Below are 24,412 nucleotides of genomic sequence, written 5' to 3'. Positions count from 1 at the left end.
ATTTTGAGTCGTCAAGAACCCTCGGGTATTGGCGACGGAATTGTTCGTAGAATGATTACTGATCACTGAGAGCCTTAGGGTCGCAGTGATATCCTTAAAATCGTTTTTCCTACAGGAGTTCGTTTTTAAATCATGAGAATTACCAATTCCCTTACTCGTCTCATTTCCTTGGAATTTGACGGCGTTACATGGGAATATGAAATCAAAGTCCTGTAATTCAACCGTGGGAACCTCTATATCATATTCTGATTCAGAGGTATTAAAAATAGGTAAATAAGCTTTTCCATTAATGTTCTTGACAATAGCATCTCCGAAGTAAACCTTTTCAAACGGTATACAGCGCGGTATATATCCGTATTGTTTTTCGGAATTAGCAACATGAACAAAAAATGGTGTAACAGATCTTTTCTTGATATGAATAAGAATTGTTTCTATAAACGGAATGCTCGAGTCGTCGTAATGTAGCAATTTGTTTTTATAATCTATCTTAGCCATTCGTTCCTTTAGAAATACATTCCCCAAGATGCCGTCCTGAGGAAAACTGACTGTGTCTGGAATTACGTAAAAATTAGTAGGTCGGTTAAGTAGAAGAATAGTAACAAAGCTTAGGGTAGGGACAGGTTTAGAGGATATACCTTGAAGAGATAATGTTTTTTCGTTATTTATAATAACATTTGCATTAATAAGATGTTATTTTATTAAGTTAACACCGGAGCCAGAATCGATCATGAAAGAGCATTTATTCTTTAAGTCAGTAGAAGAGAGAATGACAGAAGGTAAGTTATTATATTTTGCGTCTTCGTTTATTGGTTCGGTACAGGAGATAGGACAGTTGTCGAGGTCTGAGGTAGCGCAATGGTTATTGGAGTTTGTTGAGGACATCCGATTTGAGCTTCGTTCCGGTGGACGTCGGTCATTACCGGAACGCTCTGTGCGTTTCCCGGATTATTTTGATTATTATTAATAGGGAATCGTGAAGGATTATTTTCAACCGATCGTCTATAAGCGAGTTTCCGACATTCATCAATTAAGTGCCCAGGGGCTTTGCAATAACGACAAATTTTCCCAGCAGGGAAGTTAGGTCCAGGTATTCCGGGAATAAGTGGTTTTATAAAAGGAGTTGCGCTATTCCGAGGAGGCAATTGTTGAGGGTTATTATCTGATGACTGGTTAGTGGGTTGAGGAGGTTTTGTGAAATCCGCACGGGGAGAAGTATTAGGTTTATAAGATGATACGGTTCGTTTACGTGCACTTTCTGCTTCTAAGGTTTTAGAAAGTTGTATAGCGGATATAATAGCGTCGTCTAACGAGAAATATCTTTCTAACTTAACGCGGATTAATAGGTCAGAAGGGAGACCGTTTACGAAATTATCTTTAACGCTCATTTCAATTTGATGTTTTACAATTTCATCAATATATCCACTGGGACTAGTCTCTCCGTCGATGATAGCAGTGCGTAATTCTTTTACTCTCCCAATGTAATCGAAAATATTTTCATTCGGTTTCATATAGATGTTTGCTAACTCACCGCGATATTGATCAGTAGATTTATTAGGGCCGAAAATACTTTTCAGCCGTTTTGTAAGTTCGATAATAGTTTCGTATTCTGTGCCCTCTATAGCGGTATAGGCATGTCCCTGTAGTTTATTAACTATTAATTGCACCAAATGATATTCTTGATAACAGGGAATTAATTCTAGGGCTCGTTCACACGCTTTGGTGAAATGGAAGACCGAGATATTATGTACGTCATATCTTGGAATTGAATCAACTACATCTTTAAGACGGATTGGAGAAGTGTCCGTCGGACTGGATCTATGAGGAGGGTTTCTTACAGGGATATGGTCGTAAGTCGTCTGTTGGTTAGGAGGTAAGTCTGCGTTTAAATTAGAAAGTTGAGCGACACGTTGATTTAAATTTTCCATTTGGAAAGGTAAAGAGCTCAAAGCAGAGATTTGTTCCTGCAACGTATTTAGTATTATATCAATCTGTCCATTGCCAGCATCCGCGCTTCTACTTTCAATATTTTGTTGCAAAATAGTTAATTCCCGTTGTTTAGCTTGTAATGCTTGAGCTTGTTCTTTCAGCATTTTCTCCTTCTCGGCTACTCTTTTATTAAGTATTTCTAGTTCCGCGCGACTTACAGTATCGCCTGATTCAGAAACGGTTGATCGTGTATTAGGCATGATTGGATGATAGATCTTGGAGATATATGTATTCGCGTGCTTTTATTTATCCGCGAAAATCTTCGTCAGTCCTTTGGCAATCCTTCCAGATACAAAGTATTAAATTTTAGTTATAATGAGTTAAAGAATAATAAAGAATAACGGCAAAATGATTACGAAAATAACGACTAACAGCGAGTCTGCTATACTGGCTAATTATTAATGATAGAATGAACCGCTCGCGCCTAGAATCCGGGGTTTATATACTAGCGATTTCGTTGTTCCTTGCATGATCTTTAGCTGTAGGAATCCTCGAGTAAGGTGATCTCTACATCGGATCACGTCGTTCTCGGAAGCACTACTGAATTACTTATCAATTGTTTTGACATAGATATCCTTTTTATAGAAGCGCGGCGGTGATCAAAGAGTAGTACGCGACTATTATCGGAAGTGTCGGTTGACATCTCCAAGAAATCAATGTCCGATATGTTTATGACTTCCTCTTAGACCACCTCACGTGTCAAAACTATGCGCTCTTAATTTAATATCTATCATTAGCGGTGTTAGGATTACGAAATCATTTTATATGTATAACTTCCTTTATATTTTAGACAAGATTCAGAAATTTACGGCTCAAGTTAGAATAGATTAATTTTAAGTTGTAGCATATAGAGGAAGTTATTTCCACTGGTTATGATCCCATAATGAATTTTAAATAAAGCATTTCAAAGTGTTTAAATATATTTGTATTTATTCATATTTAAGATCAATTCAACAGTTCCTTTGAAATACCTTACTTGTTATTGCTTAAATTATATATTTTCGGTCGCGTTTGTTAAAATCTAAATTCGAATTTTAGCGCGTATATAAAGTCCTCATTATACATTAACTGAGGGAGTACTTATTTAAGTAGCGGGCTAAATAACCGTATAGAATAAAACGGTAAGCAAATATTATAATTGATATTTTAAGCGTTAGAATTCGTATGCACATATATTAGAATTAAAATTAATAGTAATATAATTGATAATAGTGAGTAAAATTGAATTACGAATAATAGAATTGAATATTCATTCTTATTCCATGGATATAGCAAAGAAATAAGATGGGTAAGCGAATTGTAACTAAAGCTAGTAATTTTAAGATGGCGGGACGTCACAATATATATATATACATATATATATATGTTATACTACTGTATATGTATAATATACTACTGTATATATGTATATATAAAATATAAAATATATATGTAATGTATATACAAATATATCTAAACATATAACAAATATTTTTATTTTATAATACTTTATTTTATTTTTATTATACATGTTACATATTTTATAATTAAAGTTTTGTACAAACTTAGACACAAAAGGAAAAAGGCTTTTAATTAATATATACTTAAATTTTTACAGAAAATTAAATCAACGTTTGGATATTATTGAAAAGAGAGAAAGGTATAATTTTGTGAATACAACAATTACTCTTTCTAATATGTTTCAAAATCTATTTTTTATACTACATGTATTTATTTATATATATTTATAGTGAAAACCACGCAATGTTGTTGCGATTAACTAAAACAAAAAGTAGAAGAGTTCAATTGATGCCAAAATGTCTTCCTTTTAAATCTATTGACAGTTTAATAGAGTTTGATAATATAAGTGATGATATCTATGATGAAGTTGTAAGTATTTCAATTCATAATTTCAATTTTATCTACGCTAAAAATATAAATTGTTTTCTAATTGAGAAAACAATTTCGTTACTTTATTACAATATGATTTTGTAGTTGTTTTATAGAATTTTTGTGCACAGAACTTTGTTCCAGAAAATTAAAAAATCGCAGCAGTTGTCGATATAAAGAAATTTTATTATGTTTCACATTGGTGTCATCAATTTTTACCGTAAGAACTATGTGATTAATGTGACCAATGTTTTTACCATTCAATGTCTCAATTTTGCACTATATCATCTAAATCAATTTTGTAACCAAAACTAATTACTGCATGTCTACTTTATTATAAAGTTTTTTGCTTCTAAAATAATCCAAAGCAAAGAATGGATTTTAACATTATCAAACATTAATGTTCTATTTCAATCTCTAATATTTATTTAAATCTCTAATTTTTTATTTAAATTTCATCGTTCTTCGAAACCTCTACTTCATTTTATTATTACTTTATGACAATTAAGAAAACTACATCATTATTTATTGCAAGTATGTCCTTGAACAAACAAAATATATATGCAAATTAGAAATATTAACATGTACTTTTTAATGTTATATATCATATTCATTTTTTTACAACGAATATAAATAAATTTATGGTGATTATGATTTTTTATCAATAAAATTTATTTATTAAATTTATTAATTTTTTCAGTGTATGTCAAGAGCTTAAATATGGTTTTTTTTTTGTTTGCGATATTATGAAGTTTTACATATTCATGTTTGTTTATGCATGTCAATAATTAAATTTGCCATTAAACAAAAAATAGCTATAAATATATACAATATATTTTTTCTTTTCTTAATTTTTATTTTAGGTCGATTATTTTATTTATTTAGGTGGATTAAATCCTATTGATTGCGCTGCAATTTATTTTAAATATGTTTTCGAAAATGTCGAGAAAATTGCAATGGAAGTGACTTGGCATGGTACAAAACATTTAAAAGCTTTAAAAGTCACTCGTTTTGCACAAGCTTGTGAAGGCAAATAAATAATATATTGTATAATTTATTGATAATTAAAATTTATCTACAATAAACATATGATATTTTTAGATGCCATCAGCAGTAACTTAAATTTTCCTAAACCACGACGTGATGAATTTGAAGATGCGATGATAAAAGCGCTAAAAAGTACAAAAGAGCGTTTTCGTCGACAACAAAAACGTCCAAGATATGAAGAAAATAATGAGCACAGAGAGCTTTTTTTAAATAGAACAAGAATCCAAAACGAAAGGAAAAGAGATGATACAAGAAAAGGTCAGTTTATTCATTCTGATGATGCTCAGCAACCACTAGATGATGATGATCAAGATGATGATCAAGAATATTCAAATCTGTCGGATGTAATTGATCAGTCAATAGATAATAATCCAACTTATAATGACGATTCAGATTAATCAAAATGATTTATCAAATTAAAGTTTACATTATTTTTTTATTTTTGAAACATATTTTTTATTTCTTACATATATAACTTACAAACTCATTATTATAAATTTCACATTCTTGTCCATCTTATAAACTTATTATTTTTATAAACTTACCTATATTTTATAAATATTATAAATTTATTTATACTATTATATAGATAGTGTTATATAAATAGTACTTTTTTCTGTATTTCTTTATAATTTCTTATATATTTTATTTCGTTAATAATTATATGTAAAAATTTATAGATTACGTTTATATAGTAAAATATATATATATAATATGTAATATAATAAACATGATAAAAGTTTATATATATGAATAAAAAACATATTTTGAGAGTCTAGATGTTTTATTTACATTATATTTCTGTAAAAAAAATTAAATATATATTAAAAGCATAAATTTTACCATTTGTAAAAATTTATGTCTGCACGATGCCGACATTTTGGCGTGCAAGGTGCTTGCTACCTGCATTACCTGTTAAGCATCACATGTCGTCAATATACTTACCAGATGCGGCTGCATCTGGATGTCACAGTGATAGCATGCTATTGTATGTGTGCGTGCATTCTACGAGCACAATGCCAACATTTGGTTATCGGGGTAATAATAGGTGCTTTCTATTTATATCAAAACTCAGATAAATCTCACTTCTGTCTTTCTTTAACATGAATGTTGAAGAAAAACAGAAGTGATATTTATCTGAGTTTTGATGTAAATGGAAAGCACCTAATGACAGAGATAATGATGATAATATATAGTTAGTAAATAAATTAACATTAAAAATTTTAAACCAAAAAAAACTCTTATATTTTCGAGCGCATCGAAGCTTATAATAAATATAATATTATATATCTTATATTATATATATAATAATAATATATATGTAATTAATAATAATTATATATCTTATATAATACTACAATTTTCGTATTATATGTCATCTTGTTATAAAAAATAAATTTTTTTATTGCGCATTTTATCGCAAGTTGGAAAATAATTTTAATGAGACTTTTGTGATTAAAATGATACCAAACACAATATGAATCGGATAATTTTTAATTACATGAATATTTTTATTATTTATGTAATTAAAAATAATCCGATTTATGTCGTGTTTGGTGTCATTTTAATCGTAAAAATCTCATTACTCCATTACAATTATTTTCGGATCAATAAAATGCGAAATGTAAAAATTGTATTTTCTGCGAAAAGATGAAATATGATACGAAAGACTGGAGATAAAGGAAGGCTCGCGAACGAGACTTCGTAACTCTTTCATGTTGTTCATCTCGCTTACTCCTTACTTGGTCTCTCCCTCTCTTTCGACGACTCACCAGTCTCGCGAAGATCTTATTTTATCTATAATATAAACATTTTAGAAAATAAAAATTGAAACTTTTATTTCGCATTTTATCGGTTTGAAAATAATTTTAATGGATTAATGAGAATTTTCTGATTACAATGACATCAAACACGACATAAATCGGATGATTTTTAATTAATCAATAATCAAAATATTAATTATTTATGTAATTAAAATTATCCGATTCATATTGTGTTTGGTGTCATTTTAATCATAAAAATCTCATAAAAATTACTTTCAAAAAATGCGCAATAAAAAAATTGTATTTTTTATAGTAAGATGACATATAATACGAAAATTGTAGTATTTTCGACAATCTTACAACATCTTACCACAAATGTTTATTTATCTAAAAACAAATTAATTTGTTTTTAGAGAAATAAATATTTCGTGGTAAAATTACATAAAAAATATAATTGAAAAAAACGAAAAAAATTGGAGAGACGGAAACCGAATCCTACTGGATAGTAGACATCCTACTGTACATACGGATTGCAATCATATCTACCCATTAGAGAATTGATAATTTCAACTCTAACGGCAAGATATAAATGCACCCATATGTATATATGGGTAATTAGCACGATTCATTCTATATTTTTTCATTTTAGATTTTCACTGCGCTCAACGCAGAATGCAAGTAGATAAGCGGAATTGCACATACATTTCATTTGTCTATGGTTAACTGCGCCCAGCGCAGAATGCATTTTGATATTAATACTCACTGCGTCCAGCGCAGAATGCATTATTTTGACGGTAATCACTGCGCCTAACGCAGAATGCATTATTTTGACAGTAATCACTGCGCCCAGCGCAGAATGCATTGTCATATATTTATTCCTTTTTCTAATGCAATGCTTATGTGTGTATCTGTCTTTTTTTCAATATTTCCACGTAAATCTATTTCTTCATCTTTTCTTTTTCCATCATTTTTTGTCTTTTTGCTTCAATTATATAATCTGGGTCACGAATTGCCATATTTCTTTCCAGTCTTGGATCAAGTAATTCTGGTAAAACACAGTCTTCATAAAATTGCACCAGTTTATTAACCATATTTTCTGACCAGAAAATATCATCACGTTTAATTTGTTCCATTTTTAATCCAAATGGTGTCCATAATGCGAAGATGCAGTATTCTCGTTGTGTAATATATAATTGTCCTTGTATTTGATAATAGTAAACGTGACTGCGTTTCATTTCTTTATCTGTTCCATTCTTATATAACGATTGCAGATTCGACATATTTGCTGCAATCGGATCTTCTGGTGTTAAAAATCGTGCTGCAAAAGGACATTTTATTTCTACAATTCCATTATCTCCTATTAATCCATCTGGCGAAGCGCCTAAAAATGGTATTTCTTTATCTATAAATAATCCGCAACGTTTAATGTTAATATTCAGTGCACTTTCGATACTTTTGCGTGCAATATCCTCGTATTTTGCCCCGTGTTCCACTGATTCCATATTTAATTGTTGTGGATATATTATTGATTTAACTCTTGACACGCAAGAAGTACTTTTTCTCATTTTACATATATGTCCAAAGTGAGAAGCGGTTATTATTTTTGTGCGATAATATCGCCAAATGCCGCTTGCTGCTTGTTCTTTAGTTTCTTCTTCTATTGCTACTCGCTTTAATTGCCAATCTCGTAGCATATGCATGTGTTGCGCTTTTCTTAATTCAATTTCGGCTGATGTTGCATCAGGTTTATCAGCCTGCGGCCCATAATCTTTGTCACCTATTGCACGTTTTACGTAACGTTGCGGTGTTGATCGTTTTCTCATGTCATGTGCACTTGTTTTTTTCTTATCTTCTAAATGCACTGCTATTTCCCCTGGTTTTGTTCCCAGAACATTACTTAAATGACTTATAGGCTTGCCAGTGTTAAATGTGACTGCTGCAGCATTACAACGCGTTTCATACGATCCTCTTAGACCATAATTAACTCTTTTTCCACCAGTACATTTTGCTATTACAGAGTTAAAAGTTTCTACTCTATTACTGTCTTTATTTTGTAATAAACTTTTGGCATTCCAACTTATATATTTTAATGCATTTTGAAGCTTTTCATATAGTCCACATCTTTTTAATTCTGGAATATAATTTTCTTCGTTTTCTTTTTGCGATCCATCGCAGAAATATCCTATTCTTGCACATCCATTATGTTCGCCAAAAACGTGATTTATTATATTATCCACGTCTATTTTGAGAGCTTTAATTTTTTCTTGCATTGTACTCTCCTCCTCCAAACGATATTCTACAGTTTTCGTTACAGCTGTTCTAATTCGAAGTATCCGATTACCAATTACATTTCTTAATTTGCCAAAACGTCCTTTTGTCTTTGCTATTTCCTTTATTTTTGATGCCAAGTTGCGCAATAAATGATTTCGACATTCTATTTTTTCTATAAAAACATTAGGATATGGATTTGCTTGTATTATTTTTTTATATACACTGCTATCTCCGTCTGCTATAAATGTGGAATAAATTAGTCCGCGCTTTTCTATGCTTCTCTTAAATCCTTCTACAATCGCTTCTGCTTCCATGCTTGTTGAACTACAATCTCTACCCCAATTTTTATAACATTTATGATTTACAGGTTCTTTTTTAAGCTTCTCTGCTGTAACACAAACTGCACAATATTTATTTTTTACAGACATGTGCAGTACTTTGCCTGTTCGTGCACCAATTATTGTGCCTACACCTGATAAAGAATCATACCGTCCTGTTCTGTATGATCTTTTCATCCAGCTTCCGTCACCTTTTACTGCTATATGTGGTATTCCATTTATTATTTCATTGCGTTGTAATGCCAAATCACGTTCTTCATTCGCAGCAGCATTCATGCTTTCTTCTGCAATTTTTGCAAATGCTTCAGCAGCAGTTTCATAGGCCTTTTCATAAGTTTTTTTTGTCATGCACTTAATATTCATAGCAGCGCAACTTTCTTGTAACTGTGTATATCCTGTACCAGTTAGTATTGCGCCAGCCACTGCCCCTATATTTACATGTAGACTTTTGTCAGGGGGCGGCTCACTCCAGACGAAGCTTTCAAAATTGCACATTCGGCATTTGAAAAAGAATTTATTTTTTAGTCCATACGCTCGGACATCAATAAATATTAAGTCACAAAAACTACATTCTATTCCGTGACTATGGTTATCAAATTTTTCATGTAACTGTTCAAAAAGATAGACAAAATCTACAATACATTTTCCTGGCATACTGTTACTTTCTAGGCGGTATGCATCTATATTGTTATCTGTTATTAAAGTGTCACTTTCTTCAGTCTCACTGTCCTCTAATATTTTTCCCAATTCATTATCACTTAATGTATGTGTCGTTATTTCCTTGTCTGTATCTATTTCGAGACCCATTGCAGCTAATTTGCCATGCATAATTCTATCATCGTGAAAAGTTAGCTCATCACTATCTAATGTGTCATTGTGCTCTTGTGTCAATTTTTCCTCATCTATATTTATTTCGATATCCATTGCAGCTAAATTATCATGCATAATTACATCATCCTGAAAAGTATGCTTATTTTGATCTACTTGCATTATTTCTTTATTTAATACATTAATTCCTTTATTCAATATATCTATTTTTTTCAATTTTTCTTTTCTCCTATAAATTAATGAGATGAGTTGATGAGAATAATGCGCGAATGTCTCAAATCAATAAAACGTTTGCATATGGTTTTTTATAATAATTAAATTGCAATATAATAATTTATATCATAATATAATGTTGCGATATAATTATTAGATGTTTACCGCAAGAAACTTTTTTTCGTTATGTTATATATATATATATATATATATATATATATATATATGTTACATATATAACATATATATGTTACATATATATATAAATTTAATGAGCTTTTTTTATAGTATAGTACTTTAGTATAGGAGTACTGCAGTGTAGCAAAAAGATGAAACGCTCAACCGTTTTTGAGAATATTTATTTAATAAATACAGCATTCCTTATGTATCAGTAACTTTGCACCATTCACCATGAAGGCAGCGTAGCGCGAGCACTTGAATCCGAAAGTATCACGCTGCGAACTAGGGTTTGATCCCTATTTCCGATCTTTTTTCCAATTTTTTTAAAATATAATTGGGCCACAAATTGTGTTTATTGATTTAAAAACGAATTAATGTTTAATTATATAAAATTATTTTGACTAACATAATTCTTTTAAGAATAAAGCAATGAAAAAAAATAAATAATACCAAAAAATCAACAAAAAATAATATAAACAAATAACAAAAATAAAGTAATATGAAATAATTTTGTTTTGAACCAATAAAATATATATGTAATTTTGTTTAAAATAAATAAAATACATTATAAATAAGAAAAGTTGTTTTACTCTTTTGAAAACAGCATATTTGTTACTTAAATTTATTTTTTTTTAATAAATAAACATTAATTTTGTTTTTAATAAATAACCATAATTTGTGACCCAATTACATGCAACATAAGACATAAAAACAAACATTTAAAAAATTTGAAAAAAAATTGAACAGATTGGAATCGAACCCTAGTTCGCAGCGTGATATTTTCAGACTTAAGTGCACGTGCAATGCCGTCTTCATACTGAATAGTGCAGAGTCAACGGCAGATAAGGAGTGCTATATTTATTAAATAAATTTTCTACAAAATGTCTGACAATGAGCTTTGCGCTCTATCGCTTCACTCGGGTACGCCTCTAATAAAGTACTCAGTGCCGTAACTAGCCTGCATTGCGCCCGGTGCGAGTTTAACAGTTTACGTCTCTCTTGCCAAATATTTATAATAAAAAACAAACTTTTCAACTAAAAAGGAACATTTATTTGTTGTAAATAAATACATTTATTATTTATTTTTTTATTTTATTATAATGACTGCTCATTTCTACCTAAAGTTTGCGCCCGGTGCGGGGGTACTGATGGTACCGCCCTAGTTACGGTACTGACAGTACTACATTATAAAAAAAGTTCATCAAAATCCGTGATACCAAGATTAATTACCGTGATTGATGTACACTGGCTTTCATTACTTTGGCTATATGACGAACAGTGTGCACGGTAATTTTTCTATTTTCTTTTCTATTAATAAAATAATGTTACCTTTTATTTATTGACGATTTTCGTCTGCTTAGCCGCTTGCATGATAATCGGTACTTTTTTGTATTGCGCCTCCTTCCATAAATTCGTTCATTATCTTCGTCGCACATTTTCTCACTAATTTCACGCGTTTCCATAATATCAATAATATTATGAAAGTAACGAAAACTTGAGCTGTCTATTAGATCGCTCGATTGTTGAAGTACTTAGCGCACAAAGATGTAATAAGATATCGCGCGCGACGAAACAAACAACTAGCGAAGAAGGCGGCGAGAAGCGGCGAGTATGTGTGTGTGTATATTATACAATGTATAGAATTTAGTATAAATCAGTCGATGCTTTACTGCGGTGCAAACAACATGTGAGTATGCAATATATACGTAAATAGTAGAATAATAAATATAATAAATAATTATATCCCAGCAAACACAGAATATTGCAGCAACATTGCTGCAATGTTGTAATATTGCCACGACATTGTTGCAATGTTATAATATTGCCGCAATATTGTTGTAATATTCTGTGTTTGCTGGGATAATAATTATAATTCTTTCAATATTATAATAGAAAATCTTTCAGAGTATACTGTAATAAAAAATAACGTGAAGCAGTGACGTAATATTTATACACTAATTTTATTTATTATATAAATAGATTCAGCCGACAGAAAAGAGAAATGATGAGAAAAGAAAGCGAGAGGATGAAAGATGAGAGAAGGATGAAGAAAGATGAGGAAGATAGAAGAAGGAATGAACTTGAGAAGAAAGAGGAAGAGAGAGAAAGAAGAAGGAAGAGAAGGAACAAGAAATAAGAAAAAAAAGGTTTGTGTGTTATTATATATATATATGTGTGTATATATATATATATATATATATATATAACATGTATTGTTTTCTTTTTAGATTATTTTCTTTTTTTTGTTAGAGTATTCTTTAAATTAAAGTCCTGTAAATAAAACATTTAATAAACGACATGATTGAATCAGGAGATTGGAAAAAGAGCATGGAAGAAAAGATGAAAGAAGAAAGGACGAGGAAGAAAATGAGATGAGTGTAGAAGAAGAGACGACTAATGAAGACGAAGATAAAGAAAATGAAAGAAAAGAGAAGGAAAAGAATAAGAAAAGAGGAGGAACAAAATTAAAGGAAAGAAATAAAAAGTATGTTAAATTTTAAATATATACAAAAAGTTTTAAAATTATTTCTATTTTGTAAATTTAATTTAATTTTTTAATTGCTACGTTTTCTGTGTACATATAGTTATTACTCAACAAGAGTGAAAAGAGGAGGATGGAGAGGAGAATGGAGAGGAAACTGGAGAGGAGACTGGAGAGGAGGATGGAGAGGAAACTGGAGAGGAAACAGTACAGGAGACTGGAGAGGAGGATGGAGAAGAGGAAGAGGAGGATGGAGAGGAGGAAGAGAAGGATGGAGAGGACGAGGACGCGTTGGGAGGATGGGTCACTCAGACTCTCGTCCTGGATCTGGGTCTGTCTTTATTTTTAATTACACATATTAAAATTATTAAAATATTAAAAAATATTAAAAAATATATATACATGTAAAAAAAAGTTTTATTATAATAATATATACAATAATAATATTAATAAAATATCTTATGTCTCAGATTTATGAAGTCATAGATTTTAATATTAATTATTTTCATTATAATAAATAATATCTTTCCTCTCTCTCTTTCCTATATTCTTCCCTATTCCTATTTCTCTTGCTTGGCATTGTGCAAGGGCCTCATTATGTATAAATATTTCTACGTTACCTACATGGTATCGACATATTACCCACACGTTACCCACATGTCAAAATTCTCATGCAGCGCTTCACTGCTATAAATCGGTGAACTATAAGGCGTGAAAAATGGCCTCGTAAGCGAGAAATGACAGCCCAATTTACGTTGCGTCCCATTTCATAATTATTTGCTTTGTGCTAGTGTTGTGGTGTGCAATGTATTAAGGAAACTTATAAAAATGGACGGATACTAAGCTGTATAAGGAATAAACTTTAGAAAATAACATTTTCCTCTCCTTTCGACAGCTGTCAAATCGCGTGTTTTTTCGCATTTTCAAGGCTTCATTTCGGACTCAATTTACGGCTATTTATAAATTGTGAAAGGAAAGGATTAGTATCCGTCCATTTTTACAGGTGTGCTGAAGAGATTGGTAGTCTTATTTCATTCAAATATGTTTTTATTTAGATGTCAGTCGCAATATAAATCTGGGTGTCCTTTCTCGCTTATGACGTCACGATTTCAAGATGGCCGCGGTGACTACTCCGGAGCCTTAACATCGACACGATTGCGCACATTTTCCATCGTTTTACCAAACACCGCATTATTCATTAATTTATATAAATTGTTTTCGAAATCATTTTTAACCAATGTTCTGAAATTTGTATTTAGTTCTATGTAATTTCGAAGCCAGGGAGATTGAGAAAACTGTAAAATTCGATGTATTTTTGTAACGCAAAGACCGTGACGCGTACACTGCTGCAGGTTGCGGTAGTGTATCACGTAACGCTTCTTATCGTATAGCGTTGCAAGCAGTTTGAATTCCCGCTTGCCAGGTGGTTTGTCGCGTGTCGGGCAAAACGGTAGGTCAGTGTGCGTATCGTGAAGATGTTGCGGGTACTCGAGGTCCACTTCGAGGACATAGCCTGTAGGCAAATCTAGCGCAATGGATGATACATTAAAATTGGTCACGTCATCGACCCATCGAAAATCGGCGTAAGGCAACGGTTGACACATTGCCCATCCGTACAAATTATTTACATCAAAGTACATCAGGTACGATGATGATTTCGATGGACTTCGTACGACTCCATGTACTTGTTATTAGCGCGAGCGTATCTACCCGAACATTGACTCAGACCACCGCGTATACCACGTTCGATGAACATAACCATGTCGATGTCGATAAGCAACTCGAACATAATTTTCGTATGCTTCAACATGGCATCCCACGTGTATCCGGGGAGAGTATAGTAATACGCGGGGTCGAGTCCGTAACTTTCGATACATTTATCTCGAAAGTTTTCGAAAATGTCAGCTAATAACAAGACATCAATTTTAAGATATAAATCGCTATATTCGCCTAGCGTCCGAATGGAGAATCGCGTCCAGATGTTCTCGGCGTGCGCGTAATCGGTCTCGGATACAGTGTCACCGGTCAAGGAACTGTAAAATGATTCGCGCGGTGGTAAACACGTATCTTGCAACCTATCTACAGAGTCGATGTATTCGTACGGAAATACACCTTTTCGCGTTAACAAATTGAAATTTTCTGTTGATAAATTTTGAAATTCTGATTTTAAAATTTTGAGTTTGTCTTTATTCAAAAATGATGCCAATTTATCGAGACTCGATGTGAGAAATTTGAATGAATCGATGAAGCGTAATTTTACATGAGTTTTTGATTCTTCATCCATACAAACATCTTTTGTGAACGAAATATATTTCTCTTTAGTTATCGGAAGTAACTCGATTTTCCCTTCGAATGCTGTGGCTATTTCCTCGATAATAAAGTGCGAATCGTAACCGGATAAATTATGAAAAACTATGGGAATACAAAAAGATTCTTTATAATTTAAATTACAATTTGAGTGTGCTGGACCTCTGTACTGTTCGGTCAGATGGCAATGATCGCGAACGCGTGTATCGTCTTGCACGAACGGTTTTTCGCATATATGACATTGAGTGGCGCTATGGAATTTCTCCCACTCTTCGGACGTCAAATCTACCATGGGGACATTTGTTTTTAAAATATTTTTTATACGTAACGCTAAATTTTTGAGGTCTGCGGCGAACCATGCTATACAATCGGCGCTACGACGCGAATGATACACCGATAAAGATTCGTCGTATGAACAATGTACATAATAGGCTAAACTAAATACCCGATGGTGTTGATATACGTTTTTCTCTTCTTCCGTCTTGGCCAGAACGCATTCCAGGTCGGCGTAGACCACGAATGGAAGCCGCTCCTTCCAATTAAAGTTGTTGAACGATAACCACTTGTCCTCATCGCTCGGCAATCGGACAGCGCAATCGTTCATCTTTCCGCAGTCAATCGTATGCGACTGCAACTTGGCGTTCGAATTAAAATAATGCAGGCATCTGTAAAAGAAAAATTTTTTAAAGATTTATATAACAAAGTGTATAACCTATAATTATTCAAATAATATAAATTAAACTTACCGATCGCAGATATATCTTTGACCGTTGTGTTTGCTCAATTGTAAGCTCACGAGCCAGGATAAATTCTTGATCCACGCAAAATGTCCGACGCTGTTGTCTTCAATGTACAGCAAGTTAACATGCTTGTCCCGCTTCTGCTGCGAAAGACGTATCGGAACAATGCTGTTCTTGTTTTCGATGCTGTACACATTTATAGAAATGTCATTAACAAGTTCAAAATTTTTTATTTGGTTCACAGTCACTGGAAACTCAATGTCCCGGAGATTCAGCACTGTCGTGTAATGCGGATACGATGATTCCCGTTCCGCCTTTCTTTCGGCGGGGAATAGTGCGGCGACCACTGCCCACGCGAAACATGCATTGTCTCTGGATTGTACATTAATCACCGCTCTTTTCATCATAATCTCCCGCGGCAATTTGATGTAACATCCCTCACGCATAGGATTATACTTATTTATATTTACAGTTAAATTTAGTATTCGCGACAAAGCCCACCCGCTGTCGCGTTCCTGAAACTCTTCCAGCGATGCTAAGGTGGGTTCGATAACGCGCCGTTCGTACCATTCGCGTAAATCGGATTTGCGAAAGAGTTCATAGTTTCTCGTATTGATACTTTTGTTGGCGCGTTTATCCCCAGCCACAAATTCGCCGTTAAATATTGTGTTCACTTTCACATTATGTTTTTTCATAACGTCCTGCACATGTTCTATCACAATGTCTTTGGCGTCATCGAGAAATTGACGAGATTCGATGTGATTATAGTTTATCACCGCACCAGTCGATACGCGACTCTCGAACGCCGTATCAATCTTACGCCACACAAGTCCATTTTGATGCGCGCTGCATCCGGCACCCGCGTGTACGAAACGTCCACGTACCGAATTTTTCAACCCTTCGAGGCGCGCGATCCGAGCAATCAGCGATTGTCGATTTCCGATCGATAATCGCGGTCGCTTGATGCGACTTTGCTCTTCCAACGACTCGATGTATTGGTCGCATCGTTGCTCCCACACAATGTAGTCTTCCAGCGAATCAATCAATGTGGATTGCTCTCGCAAACTTTGTTCCTCCATATTGTAACACACACTTGCGAAATGCGCTTCCTAATGATAGTTCCGGATGTACTTTAGCAAAAATATTGGCGGGGTGTGCCTCTTGATCATGATTTATATACTGTCTCGTGCATATCATCGAACATTCTAGAATGATTTCATCTTAAAAAATTCCCCGGAATAGCGTGTGCAATTTAACCTTGATAATTTCGCGTTTTGTCACGTACATTTGAAAAATCTAACGTGATTGCATCAGGAGCAGCCGTACATCGGCGCTCGATTTTAACGCATTCAGCTAAATCTTTGTCTAGGGGTGATGTGCGTTTTAACCTTGATGGTTATTTTTTTCGCGTTTTGTCACGTACATTTGAAAAATCTAACGTGATTGCATCAGGAGCAGCCGTACATCGGCACTCGATTTTAGCACATTCATCTAAATCTTTGTTTTGATGCGTAATTTAACCTTGATAATTTCACGTTTTGTCACGTACATTTGAAAAATCTAACGTGATTGCATCAGGAGCAGCCGTACATCGGCGCTCGATTTTAGCGAATTCAGCTAATTCTTTGTTCTGGGGATGATGTCATCGCCGCCGTACATCGGCGCGACAAAATTTTAGAGGAAATTAAAATGTCGTGTCAGCAATAATCCCCTCTACATTGCAATTTGCGATACTATTTGAATTGATATTAATTCTAATACGATCAGTATTGCATCAATCACGCGTGTGAAAGGTTCACTGAAGAAATCAACATGAATTTTTACGTTCCGATTCGAAACGGTGAAACTCCACCGTGTAAGAAGCAAAAATGCGACACGTAAGTTTCGATCGTTTAAAAATTTTATTTATTAATTTTTTTAAATATTGATCTAATTTATATATATTTTATAGCATTCAGCCTCATCGTGCGACTCGTATACTTGGAAGAAGATACGCTCTAACCCCAACGTCATACAAGTATTTGGACATTGGAATAAGCGTTGGAGCTGTATCGTACGTGGAACTGATTCTCGGTGATAATCGAGGCAATCAAATAGTGTTACCTTTTTCAACGTGGAATTTGTTGATGCAGAAGCAAGCGGACGTTGAACAATTTCTACAATCGACTGCTCTCCCATTAAGGATTGGAGATTTATCGAAATGTATCAATCGAAAATTGTAAAACTCACATTATGCGAAAATTCTTTGTACATGAAACCACAAACATTATTACATTTATTTAATTTTGAAAATTGTATCGATCATATGCACAATTGGTTATGCGAGAATACGTATCCCGTGAATGAAAATTTAAACAATTTGAAACTGTATTACGACGTAACAATATTACTACTGTATGCGATGCTGTAAAAAACGATACGCGAGAGTGATGTCTTTAACAGCGAATCATTAATCGACTGCGAATTACTAACATGTGCTGTAAATGATATTCTTTACGATGCGTGCAATAAATAATTATTTTTATTCCATTTGTGATTTTAATTCTTTCCTTCCATACAAATAAGAATAGTTATACTTTTCTCAACACGCTCCGCTAAAAATGTAGCGAAATGCTGAGGTAGATGAGACGTGATGTTCTAGTTGGAATGAGACAAAAGATATTAAAAGATATATAATGAAGAGGAGTCTGCAGCATTAGAATATTATTTCTTTCGTTGTTCTGTGTTTCGTTGGTCTTGGGAAAAGAAGAGACAAAATTATGTGTATTCCTAAACCATACAAACCGAGGTCCGATCCTCGCTTTCACTCTGATCTCCCGAGAATACACATTGCAAAATGTTTCTGGATCGAGTCCTACCTACGTCGAAACCGACACTACTGCAAGGATTGTCGGTACGGATTTTATCGAAATTATGCATTAAAACATAATTATTTCCACGGGTTCTTCGAGGGACCGTTTACGCCGTTTAGGTGCTGTCACTGCGGCACGGAGGTAACAGTGATAAGATCTGTCCTAGACTGCAAGGATTGTTACCAGGAATACTGTCATACGTTCCGTACCCTCAAGAAGCAAGGATATGATATAGATAATATGTCCATCATAGTATATAATACTGACCGTATGGAAATATGTAAGATACATTTTTTACCGTCCGTACTTCCTAGTATAGAAGAGCAACGAGAGGAGTTGCTGGAACCTTATTATATGCTGCCTACTCAGAGCGAGAATTCGGCGACGCGTAACGAACTCTTCTTTCAAGAAACATAAATTGTAAGTAACTTTCAATTTATATTACATCAAAAGTATCTTACAATAAATTATTAAAAACTAATGAAATGTCTCTTTTTCTGTTCCAGGAGCGGCCTCCCCTTAGCCCGGCGCATCCCCCCTCCCCATATATATTTTTATTTTTTAATATATAATTTTTCTTATATTTTTATTATATTAATATTATATTAATATTATATTTTTTAAATTTTATATCTTTAATATATTTTATTATTAAATATTATTAAATATTATTTTAAGCACATACACACACACACACACACACACAAATGTATTTACACACACACACACCTTTTAAAATAAATTTTATGTTTTAATTTAAAAAAAAAAGTATTTATTTACGCGCCTCTCCTTGCGCTCCCATCCCTTGCGTCTCTATCTCTCTTGCGCTAGTTGTAAGTATAGCGATATTGAGAAAGATAGGGATGTATGTGGGAGGAGGTCGGACGTGTCTTTACGCCCATTTGATCAACGAGCGACAGAATCCATCCGTGGCAACGGCATTGACGCATATCCTGTGGAGAGAGCATTCACACATTTTTCAGCCTAACGAATAATTGCTAGAAAACAATATTCGCAGACTAGAAAAATATGTGAGGCGCAAGTGGCTGGATCGGGAATCGAACCCGAGTCTTTCGCTTTCCGGGCAACTGCTCTAGACCACTGAGCTATCCAGACCTCACACCTAATGCTGCTTTTTAACACAGTGATATGCGATTCCAGAGCGATGTTGGTATCTCACTCGATGGATGCAATGCCGATTGCCATGGAGGATTCCTGAAAGGTCGCTCGCTGACCAAATAAGTGCCGGTGGAGGTATTCGTGCATGCTGGCTTCCGACTGGCCTTCCGTATGAAACGGCACCGACGAGCACAACGCCGTAGAGTGACCACATCCCCCAAGATCCCTCTAGTATATACTAAAATCCCCACTGTACCAAATAGCAGTGGTGGATGGACCCTAAGATAGGGCCGGGGCAGGCCTCCAGAGAGGCCTTCGTTACGTTCTCTCTCGCGCGTTAGTTGTAAGTCTCGCGATATCTTCGTTCTCTCTCGCACGCGTTGTTCTCGCAATATCGTTCTCTCTCGCACGCGTTGTTCTCGCGCTATTATCGTTCTAAGTCTCGCGATATTATAGTTCTCTTTCGTATGCGTTCTCTTCGCGCTATCGTTCTCTCTCTTTCATATGCTCGTCGCTATCACTCACTCACTTACCTTTGCGTCGTCCTTCTCCCACGTTGACGCCAACTTAGTCACACGTTGATGTCATCCTTGTCACATGTTGATGCCATCCTTGTCGCACTGTCTTCTTCACACACGTAGCGCTATCCTTTTCCCACATGTAGCACTATCATTCTCACATCTTCGCACCGTCTTCTTTCCGCGGATTCCCCTTCTCCTCGCGGACCCCCTCATCCATTGCTCGCGCCGCGGATCCCCCCTTTCCCGCACGTGACGTCACCCCCCCCGCACGTGACGTCACCCCCCCCCGCACGTGACGTCACCCACCCGCACGTGACATAACCCCACGCACGTGACGTCACCCCCCGCACGTGACGCAACCCCCCCCACGTGACGTCACTCCCCGCGTGACGTCACCCCCCGCCGCGATTCGCCCCTCACCCCCCTGAGATCCCTGGGTTAGATCTCTCCTAGTCTTACTACTTCTATTTTTTAAAATGGCAACCCCCTTTTTCATTACGGATTCATATTCTACGCAAAAAAATGAACAAATTTTGTTCTTGACAATTTTTGGATAAGCCCTCCAACAGGCCCAAAAGACCCTGAAGCTTTTCAAACCCAGGCAATTTTTTCGAAAACGACGCGAGATATAAAAAAATATTTCATACAGAAATTGTGTATACCATCATTGAATTCCTTCCTGAGTACACGCATTAAGGACATTCGAAGATCAACTTTAATTTCTTTTAGTTGGTTGGTACATGTTTCTTTCATAAATCAACAGAGCATTCAATTTTCAGTCTAAAAATACTAGTACACTATCGAAACAATAACGTAAACCACAGTAACAATTTTATTTTAACAAATGTTCGAAATGATGGCCATTAACTTCGATACATTTTTAAAAGCGCTTACTAAAAGAATTATGAACTTTCATTAAAGTGTCGTCATCGATACTCGCACAGGCATTGATAATTCGTTGACGTATATTCTCAGGTGTGGTACTTCTTGATAAACTTTATCTTTTATGTAACCCCATAAGAAAAAGTCAAGTGGCGTGAGATCCGGAGAACGAGCGGGCCAATTAATAGATCCTCTCTGTCCTATCCAGCGGCCAGGATAATCTCTATCTAATATTTCTCGAGCCATAGCGGCATAATGAGCGGGACAACCATCGTGTTGAAACCACATATTTAAACGCTCTGCTAAAGGTACGTCGTCAAGCAAGCAGTTGGTAGTTCTCGATCCAAAAAGTTTCTGTACTTTAGTCCATTCAGCGTACCTTCAATGAAGTACGGTCCAATTATTCGATATCGATGAATATCACACCAAACATTTACACTCCATTGCCATTGATGCTCCACTTGTCTTAACCATCTTGGATTTTCCGCTGACCAGTAGTGCATATTATGTCGATGAACTTGATCATTATTAGTAAAAGTCGACTCATCAGAAAATAAAATATTTAAAAAATTGTTATTCTGTATTTGCAGAAGAGCCCATTGATAAAACTCGACACGATTTAAAAAATCAGCGTCATGAAACTCTTGATGCAAAGAAATGTGGTACGGATGGAATTTATGGCGCTTCAGTATTCGCAGAACACTTCTTCGAGAAATTCCCGAATCACGTTCAATTTGACGAAAACTTACGTGTGGATTATAGGCTACTGCAGTTAATACAGCGATTTCCGAATTTTCTCCAGTAATAGTCCTAGTTCGATTTTTTTTGTTGCGACACTTCCCGTTTCAGAAAACAACTGTACTATTCGATAAAAAGTTCTACGGGATGGCTGCCTTCTTTCGTGGTATCGTTCTGTGTATAAGTCACGCGCTTCTCTTTTTATGTTTTTATGCACTTCTCCATAAATCATATCGATTTTTTCAACAACAGTAAACCGATTCATTTTCAAAAAATAATAATATCGATGTACGAGCTAAAACTACAGATATTTTTCGCGACGTGATAAGAATACTCTAATGGAATGACAAATTGAAAATGATAAGACCACAAACATGTATCAAAATCTGTGATCCAATATCAACATAAAATTTTTGTTTACGTTACGATTGTGATAGTATACTAGTAGTCGTTACGTCGTACATTGTTGTTTGCGTCGAATCGTTGACCCCGAGTAATGTAGAGAAGGACATTTACTTCTTAACTTTGAAATAACTTGTCACATATCAATTTCATTTTCATTTTTCATTTCGAACATTTGCTAAAATAAAATTGTTACTGTGGTTTACGTTGTTTCGATAGTGTACTAGTATTTTTAGATTGAAAATTGAATGCTCTGTTGATTTATGGAAGAAACATGTCTGACCTCCTCCCACTTACATCCCTATCTTTTTCTAGAGGCTTGCCCCGATCCTATCTTAGGGTCCATCCACCACTGCTATTTGGTACAGTGGGGATTTTAGTATATACTAGAGGGATCTTGGGGGATGTGGTCACTCTACGGCGTTGTGCTCGTCGGTGCCGTTTCATACGGAAGGCCAGTCGGAAGCCAGCATGCACGCGAATACCTCCACCGGCACTTATTTGGTCAGCGAGCGACCTTTCAGGAATCCTCCATGGCAATCGGCATTGCATCCATCGAGTGAGATACCAACATCGCTCTGGAATCGCATATCACTGTGTTAAAAAGCAGCATTAGGTGTGAGGTCTGGATAGCTCAGTGGTCTAGAGCAGTTGCCCGGAAAGCGAAAGACTCGGGTTCGATTCCCGATCCAGCCACTTGCGCCTCACATATTTTTCTAGTCTGCGAATATTGTTTTCTAGCAATTATTCGTTAGGCTGAAAAATGTGTGAATGCTCTCTCCACAGGATATGCGTCAATGCCGTTGCCACGGATGGATTCTGTCGCTCGTTGATCAAATGGGCGTAAAGACACGTCCGACCTCCTCCCACATACATCCCTATCTTTCTCTGGAGGTATACCAACCGATATACCAACCCACTAAAAGAAATTAAAGTTGATCTTCGAATGATCTTAATGTGTGTACTCAGGAAGGAATTCAATGACGATATGCACAATTTCTGTCTGAAATATTTTTTTATATCTTGCGTCGTTTTCGAAAAAATTGCCCGGGTTTGAAAAGCTTAAGGGTTTTTTTGGGCCTGTTGGAGGGGACTTATCCAAAAATTGTCAAGAACAAAATTTGTTCATTTTTTTGCGTAGAATACGAATCCGTAATGAAAAAAAGGGGTTGCCATTTCAAAAAATAGACTTAACCTTAATTGGGCCCAATGCAGGCACAGGGTTCAAAATTGTTTCAGCGGACTAAATTACCCCCTTTCAACCCTACAACTTTTGTCTGAAATATTTTTTTATATCTCGCTTCGAAAAAAATGCTTGTGTCACTATAAATGCCCCACCCTGTATATACAAGGTGTCCCATTTTAACTTGGACAGTAAAAAAATCTCAAAAACTAAGCCCAGCAAACAAAAATGTTTCAGACAAAAGTTGTATGGTTTCGAGGGGGACATAAGATGGTTTGACCTTGAAGAGTTATTTGAAGGTCACATGAAGGTCACCTTCAATTTCTTAAATGGAACTTACTATTTGTCATTGCATATTCTTGTAGCTTATCTCGAGAGCTTTCCAAAACACTATAATTAAGTACTTTTTCGTTAAGTACTTTTTGAGTTATGAGGCTTGAAATAATTTCTTAATTTTACATAAACCGTAAAATATCTTGTAAAATATTTATTTTTCGATTATCTTACCTTAATACTTTTATGTACAAAATAATGAGAGGGATCAATTTGTGTAAAGAAAACACATAGTTGTTTTTAAGAAAAAATATGGAATTGTTAATTGCAAATTACATATTGTTTCTTCAAAACAACTATGTGTTTTCTTTACACCAATTGATTCCTCTCATTATTTTGTACGTAAAAGTATTAAAGT

The 24,412-nt window shown here is 34.7% G+C and overlaps 2 protein-coding genes across 2 annotated transcripts; one reads left to right on the top strand and one right to left on the bottom strand.

Moving 5' to 3' along the window:
* The first annotated feature begins 3,270 nt into the window (after positions 1-3,270).
* LOC145971937 (uncharacterized) lies at positions 3,271-22,203 on the top strand. The gene is made up of 7 exons (XM_083100042.1): positions 3,271-3,274; positions 3,535-3,625; positions 3,717-3,855; positions 4,719-4,884; positions 4,957-5,246; positions 13,110-13,308; positions 21,989-22,203. The coding sequence occupies exons 1-7, from the start codon at positions 3,271-3,273 to the stop codon at positions 22,201-22,203; spliced, it is 1,104 nt and encodes a 367-aa protein (XP_082956168.1).
* On the bottom strand, positions 7,541-9,581 carry LOC145971657 (uncharacterized). The gene is made up of 2 exons (XM_083099561.1): positions 8,119-9,581; positions 7,541-8,067 (listed from the first exon to the last, which is right to left on the bottom strand). Exons 1-2 carry the CDS (start codon positions 9,548-9,550, stop codon positions 7,604-7,606), a joined length of 1,896 nt encoding a protein of 631 aa, XP_082955687.1. The 5' UTR covers positions 9,551-9,581; the 3' UTR covers positions 7,541-7,603.
* Positions 22,204-24,412: the final 2,209 nt, after the last annotated feature.

Source organism: Camponotus vicinus, unplaced genomic scaffold (assembly GCF_025532165.1).
Source record: "Camponotus vicinus isolate PSW18456_S1 unplaced genomic scaffold, iyCamVici1.0 SCAF_5, whole genome shotgun sequence".
In the NCBI taxonomy this organism is placed as follows: Eukaryota; Metazoa; Arthropoda; class Insecta; order Hymenoptera; family Formicidae; genus Camponotus; species Camponotus vicinus.
Note: the sequence above shows the minus strand (reverse complement) of the source record. Positions and strands in the feature narration are given on the sequence as shown.